This window comes from Heloderma suspectum, chromosome Z, assembly GCF_057233095.1.
Source record: "Heloderma suspectum isolate Gila_16-S chromosome Z, 16-S_ref, whole genome shotgun sequence".
NCBI classification, from domain to species: Eukaryota; Metazoa; Chordata; class Lepidosauria; order Squamata; family Helodermatidae; genus Heloderma; species Heloderma suspectum.
Window position 1 is genome coordinate 5,335,401 of NC_139476.1, and position 6,980 is coordinate 5,342,380.

Below are 6,980 nucleotides of genomic sequence, written 5' to 3' on the forward strand. Positions count from 1 at the left end.
GATCCAGATTAATTCCTGGTTGTTGAGGGAACATTCGGCTAAGTAATCTGGTTTTCTTGGATAAATTATGAAGTGAGCTAAGACAGTTCACCCATCCCTACCGTCACTACAGTGCTTTAGCCACGGCTGAGCCGAAAGTTCCCAATCTACTCTTTTCAGTGAGCAAATGGAATTTTAGGTACTGCAAAACATTCCTGCCCAAATGCCTGCCCTTTATTGCTCTTTTTCCACATTTGTTTTCTGCCCTTCTGGGCCTGTGACTTGCATGGCAACAGCCTCACAATTCAGACTGAGGGCTGGAAATGCACGGACACTTTCCACTCAGTTTGCACCCTCCACCCCAAAAAATCGCCATTAAAGGGGCACACGTTTGAAGGGGTCTTGGGAATCCTTCATGAAAAGTTTCCCCAGCCCATTTCAGCTGAGCTCTAGCTTTAACTTCCTTCCTTCTGTAATTAATCCAAGGCAACTATACTAATTATTCAAATGTTTTCCTAACATTTGGATCACCTGGATTTATTAGAGATTGGCTCCCCTCAGGATGTGGACTTCAGACTTCTGTGCAGCTTGTTGGCATTGTCACGGCTGCGTGTGAACCCGGAGGAGGCCTGGGTCTGCTATCCTTAGGGCTGCGGCATATGTTCGCAGGAGAATTGGGGGGGGGCACGTATGTAGGAGTTGGGTGTGGGGAGGTGAGAAGCTGGAGGGGGGAGAATGGGGTGAAGAACTTTGGGCAGCACCTACAATGGCGGGAGACCTCCATGTTTAGTTTCTTTGCACTCTGAGATAGTAATACAGTCAGAGGCTTCTTCAGACGGATTGTGGGGCGAGATGTCCCCTGGCAGAAAAGTTTTTGCTGCTGCTGTAGGGAAATGACAGCAAAAACTATTAGAAAGAAAAGGGGGAATGTTGTTTTCCTGCTAATAATGTAAGCCCATCACCTGAGAAAGACACGGGAAATTCTCCGGTCCATCGTCCAACGTGAAGAATGTGTCTCCCTATCTTCGCAGCCCGAGAGTGGGGCTGTGAAAGTGAGGATGCACTTTCCGATCAGTGTAGATCTGGTTTGACATCCCCACCCCAAACCTACGAGCCCAATTCATCAACAGGTGCAGCTGGCAGTGGCCGCTTTTAGTTTCTCCAAGCCGTGGCATTGCTTCCACCGTACACCCCCTTTACCACCACAGAGTTATCTGGGGGATTGGGAGGGTGTGCCCGTGATGTAACCGTGTGGCGCTCGCAGTTGGTAAATCTTCAAGTTTAGGCAGGAATCCTGAATGGTAGGTAGCAGCTCAAACTGGACTGAGCTGTCAGGCCAGAGTCAGCTGTTATATAAGACCAGGTGGGCTCCTATTGGCTCCTAGAATCACCCGGCTCTGTTGCGCTTGAGAGCTGCAATACCTCCACCAGTCACCTGAAGTGGTGGTGCTGTAGAGCAAGAAAAATCAGGGAGCAACCCCCTCTGTTTTCAAGTATGACTTGAGTCCCCAGCTTTGGCCTCTTACAGTCAGAACCTAGGTGCCTGGAAAGGCCTGTGTCCTTTTGGAACTTCTTTACCCCATTGCCATCGAACTCGAATAGACAAGCAAAATGAGGCTGAAATGACTGGTGCCAGCCAATCGGAATTCAGAATGAGGGCTGTAAATAGGGAAAAGTTCAGAAGTGCTGGAGTTCACCAAGAAGAGGCAGCTTGGTTGCTCTTTTAGGATTCAGATGTTAAAACTGAGTTTTAATACTGGCAAGTCCGGAACAAACTCTGGGTTCTCATTTTAGTTGCTGGTCTCTCTTTGGTTGCAGGAGGCTGAGCGACGCCACAACAATATTGTTTCTCTGTACAGGGGACACCTTCTCTATGCTATCCAGGTGGGTCAGCATGGGTCCTGGTTGTGGGTAGGGAACAGGAGGCTGTGGCGGGAGGGGTGGGGAGGCAGATGGGTGGATGGGATCTGTTTCAGGTGCCGTCCACCAGGAACTCATCCTGCACAAATTCTCCTTGGAACGAATGGAAGGTGCGCATGAATGCATAAATTCTCCTGCCTAAGTCTCATTAACCTCCATGGGGCTTGTGTGGGAGAACTCCCCGCGGGGCACTGTAACACCACTGTGGAGTGGCTGCTAGTGTGTGTGGCTTGTACTCATGAGAATGTGGCTCATACACCTGAGTGATACGCCTGTGTGAGTGCGTGTTGACGGAACATAATCTGCTAGGAGTTTTGAATGTTTTTTCTTTGCATGTTGGCCACGTAAGACCCCGGTGCACTGCCAAAATGATACCCCTCTTTCCCACCCTCACCTCTCTTCCCATTTTTCCTTCACCAATTTCCCCGCAACTTCTCAGTACCTGTCCGGATGCAGCTTTTGGTGGGGGGAAAATCAGTCTCTTCACCTGGGTTCTTAAAGGCAGCGGTTTGGAAGGAAGGGGTGGGACAGCCCAGTGGGGTGGACCTGGCACGAGATTTCCGGGAGGCTGGAAGGTCATTCATGTGTCCATCCGTGCTTAGAGCCAGTGTGTGCATGTCTGTGTGCTTAAGCATGTTGTGTGTGGACACGTCAACCTGTGTCTGTCTCTTGTGCCAGTCTTTGTTGCATGCTAATGGTAGGGGAGGGCTGTAAAACAACTCTGGTCACCTGGGCTTTCAAAGCAGTTCTCTTTTCTTCTTTGGGTTTCTCCCCCCCACCCCAAGGAACTTAGAACTGGGCTGGAAATCCATGGCCAGAGCATGGAACATCTATGTTTCTTTTGGCTTCAGGGGAAAGAAATACCATTTCTTTTTTCCTAGTTTTAGTTCATACAATTCACCAGATATCCCCTATGCTCACACAAATTAGAAGAAAAAAATCCAGTCCAGTCTTCAAACTGGAGGTTGAAATGGGGATCATCTGTGTGCAAAGCAGGTGTTCTCTTCCCCACTCGGTCATAAAACGCCCTGGCCTGCTCACTGTCTCAAAGCCTGCCCTACCTCACAAGGCTGTTGTGAGGATAAAATAGCCTGACCTACTTGGAGGAAGGGTAGGATTTCAAGTGTGTTTTGCTCAGTTGTGCATCTTTTCAGGCCAAAGACAGGAAGGGGAATTTGCACCATTAAGTCAATATCAGGGTTGCCAATCTCCCCCCCCCCCCCTGCCGCTGCCGCCACCCCCTGCAAGCCTGGTCAGCTGTTGTGTCTTTAAAAGAGGGCAGGTAAAGCTCTGTGCAGCCCGGAGATAAACACTTATCACTTGCTAATTTACACATGCCAAGCTCTTGCTAAAGGCACTGTTGCAGGAGCATCTTGAAGTGTTGGCAACCATATCAGTTGTGCTAGTGCAGTTCCTGATTGCACAGACCTTCGCACACTTAAGCTGGTAATTGCAACATGCATTAAAATAATAGCCCAATGTAACGTTTTAAGAACAACCGACTAGGACTGGGAAGAGACCCAGGTTCAAATCCCCATTCAGCCTTGAAACCTACTGGGTCATCTTGGATCGGTCACTTTCTCTCTTAGCCTAGCCTACCTCACAGGGTTGTGGTCAAGCTAAAATGGGAAGTACAAACCACATACACTACATTGAGCACCTTAAAGGCAAGCCAAGATGTAAATATAATGAATAATAATATACTTTCTTTTTTGAAGGGTATTCCTTTGTCTCCAGCACTCTCTGGATCTCACAGGATCCATTGGAAAAAAAAAAATAATGTTTTTGTACACATTCCAGAGGGGTACTCGTGTCTGTCTCTTGCTGCAGAAACAACCACAAGTGTTCGCTATTTAAGATACCACTGGACTCTTGGTGTTTTTATATAGCAGGTTGTAAGAGTTCAAAGTGTGTCACATACATGTACGCCAGGAATCTGGAATATGATTCTAGGGATGGTGCAAGTGCCGGATTCCGTCCGGGAAGCCAGCGGAACCCCCCCTGCCCACACCCCCGGGCCCCACTCTCTGAGCCCCTGCCCCCCCAGCCCAGTCTGCACTCACTCAGGTGGCCTTGTCAAGCTCCACGGTCGCCATTTCTAAACTGCTACTGCAAAAAATGTGCGTATTTGTGTGTTTTTCGCAAAAATGCGCATTTTTGCACACATGCAAATATGTGCATTATGCATTCGCCATTTTATTTTTCAAAAAATGGTGACTGCAGAGCTCGATGAGGCTGCCAAGGTGAGTGTGGGCTGCTTGCTGAACACGGGAGGGGCTCAGGCACAGTCCGGGGAGTAGTGAGTGAGGGCATGGGCTGGGCAGGCACCTGGAGAACCCAGTCAGGGGTGGGTTCTCACATCCCTATGTAGAAATGCTCTAAGTTTCAACTGCTTTGAATACAATATCACTGACTCAGTTTTTAAACTTGCCCCTTGCAGCGAGAGGAGATTTGTTAATGGAAAAATAAACAGAAGAGCTGTAATTCTGTGACAAAATGTGAGAACCCTGGCCTAATTAATAGTCAAGGCTGCCCAATGGTCCACAGCTTACCGGCCTCCTTTACTTCCTCCTTTCCAGGGCCACATGGATGAGGACATCCAGAAGATCCTTTTCCAGATTTTGAAGATGCAAAGACTCCAGGAACAAGGGAAATGAGGCTATGGAAGAAGGACCACATATTTTGACCTGTGGGGTGGGGAGGCTGAGCTTTTCCTTACAGGAGAATGACACAGAACTTACAGGGCCTCTCCATCCCGTAACACAAACCATCCATCCCTTAGTGTGGCACCATGGGTCTCCTTGCCTGTTTTAGGCAAGAACCTGTTTAATTCCAATTCCAATTGTCTTTCTGTCCTTGGGCAACTGTGTGCTGGAACAAGGCCGCCTACTATTTTGCCCCCCACCAGAAGTGCTCTGTGCCTCTGAATAGCTTCACAATAGGCAGAAATTCACTAGATGCTGCTGTTTTCCATTGTTAGATGTCCGCTCTGGGCAAAGCTGAACCTGTTGAATTTCTGCCTGCCACAATAGTGCTAAAGGCATAGAGTCCTTGATGAGGAGGAGGTGGGGGGCAGAGGAGGAACCTAGATTGGAGGTATCCTTGCATGGGTCACCAGACGTGGTGAGTTGTGGTCAACTCCCTGCCCCAAAGTGCCAGTGTGATATAGTGCTCCTGTCCTGGGTTCAGATTCCCCTGTCAGCCATGAAGCTCACTGGATATCCTGAGCCTGACCTACCTCACAAGGTTGGTGTGAGGATAAAAGGGGGCACATACGCTGCCATGAGCTCCTTGCAGGAATGGTGGGAGAAAAATGTCATAAATAATCTAACTTTTTTCCAGGTGGGGAGAGGGGTGAGACAACAGAGAGGGGAGGGGAAGGGAGGGGCAGTTGGTTCAATCCTGTCTACTGTAGAGCAGGGCTATGTTTATGCTGTGTTTCTTCCTGAGTGCAGAAAACCCCATGAGATACTGTTCAAAGAATTTACGCGAGAATCTCAGCTTTCATTAAAAACAAGTAAGGTTCTAGCCCTCATGGCTGTGACCGATATGCTGTGGGCAATTCCTGCTGAAGTCTCAGCAACCAGCAGAGTTGCTGAGGCTGAAATCCTCTACATATGTACTTACAAGTCCCATTGAATTCAATACGACTTCTGAGTAAATATGCCTAGGATCGAGTTGTAAATAAGATTGGCTGGGAGTAGCTACGTACCTACCTTTTACCCCCGACCAACAAACAGGAATAAATTATGAATGATGCCAAAGAGTTTTTAAAAATGGCAACAAAATGATGTACAAAATTAGAGAATGTGTCCAAATCTACTTGATTGCATCTTCTATACAGGTCACAGAATTTAGTTTTTCTGGGCATGTAATTCCATTCTTTTAACTTTTATTTTTTTTCGGATGGAATAAACACAGCCCTGGGCAAGAGTTACAGGGGATGAATATGAATATAGGCAGTTAAGTATAGCCCAATCGTGTGGGATGAGGGTGAGGCCTTAAGGCAGGGGTGAACAGAAGACATACTATACTTCCCAGAGAGAGAACTGGCCGATCTCTGGAGCCTGCCAGTTTCTGTGCTTCTCCCAAAGGACACTGCACTACACAGGCCTTGACCAGGACCTGCAAGGCATTTCCGAAGATTTTAAGCAATTGTGCAGGGTTGTTGATTAAGTCATGTCTTGACTGTGTGTGCACTTTTGCTTTGTAAATTGGAAAACCACAATCAGTGAACTACAGAGATTCTCGTCTAACTGCAAGTTGCCCACTCCTGGACTCATGGGTTTAAAACCAAAGGATCCATGGACGATTTGGCTATTGAGTTGAGGAATTTGTTGTGTGGGGGGCGCGCCCTCTAAAAGAGCAATATATGGCAATAATGGCGAATGACTATACAATACAGTATAGGATTTGCTAGGTGTAACCCCATGCAAATTGCATTTGGGTTGCCAAGTTCATTTCCTGGTTCTGTTCTTCTGTGTTCAGCAGTAGTCTGATAGGGAGAAATCAAGCAGGCGATGTGTTTCTTCTAGGGAAAGCTTCACCTGCTTTCCTGATGCCTCACATCAGCATGCGAGGCTGTTATTTAAAGCCATGGAGCAGGGCCAATTCAAAAGGTGGTGACCATGAAAGAAAAAAACTTTCAGTTTGAGTCCAAGCGTATTTAGAATGGATAGTGCTGGGTGGCTCCGTGTTTGCTCCATGGCTGGGGTGGGTGGGGGCAGGTTAATATTATCCTTACAGGGGAGAGACAGAAGGCAGTGAAGGGAGGGGCTCTATGAAAACCCGTCTTCTTGCTGTCTGTCTTTCTTATGATTCACAGCAATAAAGTATCTGCACTCACCTATATCTAGGTTGCTTGTTCACTCTCTTAAAAAGCAACAACAGGATTTGGAAGATGCATGTTTGCTGGTTGTTCTTGTTGTTGTTGTTATTATTGACAAAACTCAACAGATGCAGCTCATCCAAAGCTTCATCTAAGTGTTGCATTTCCGCCTGTCAGGCATATAGTGAAGGCCACGGGAGTTATGTCTGGTTTGGGGGATGTGTCCTCAGACCAGTGGCGTATGAGGCCATCC

General features: G+C 47.6%; 1 protein-coding gene across 2 annotated transcripts in view; it reads left to right on the top strand.

Moving 5' to 3' along the window:
* Nucleotides 1-4,556, top strand: part of ANKRD24 (ankyrin repeat domain 24) — a 41,723-nt gene extending 37,167 nt beyond the window's left edge. For both annotated transcript variants that reach the window (XM_084825422.1, XM_084825420.1), the window contains exons 19-20: nt 1,798-1,863; nt 4,479-4,556. In XM_084825422.1, the coding sequence (XP_084681548.1) occupies nt 1,798-1,863; nt 4,479-4,556 (144 nt within the window). The remainder of the gene's footprint in view (nt 1-1,797; nt 1,864-4,478) is intronic.
* The last annotated feature ends 2,424 nt before the right edge of the window (nt 4,557-6,980 follow it).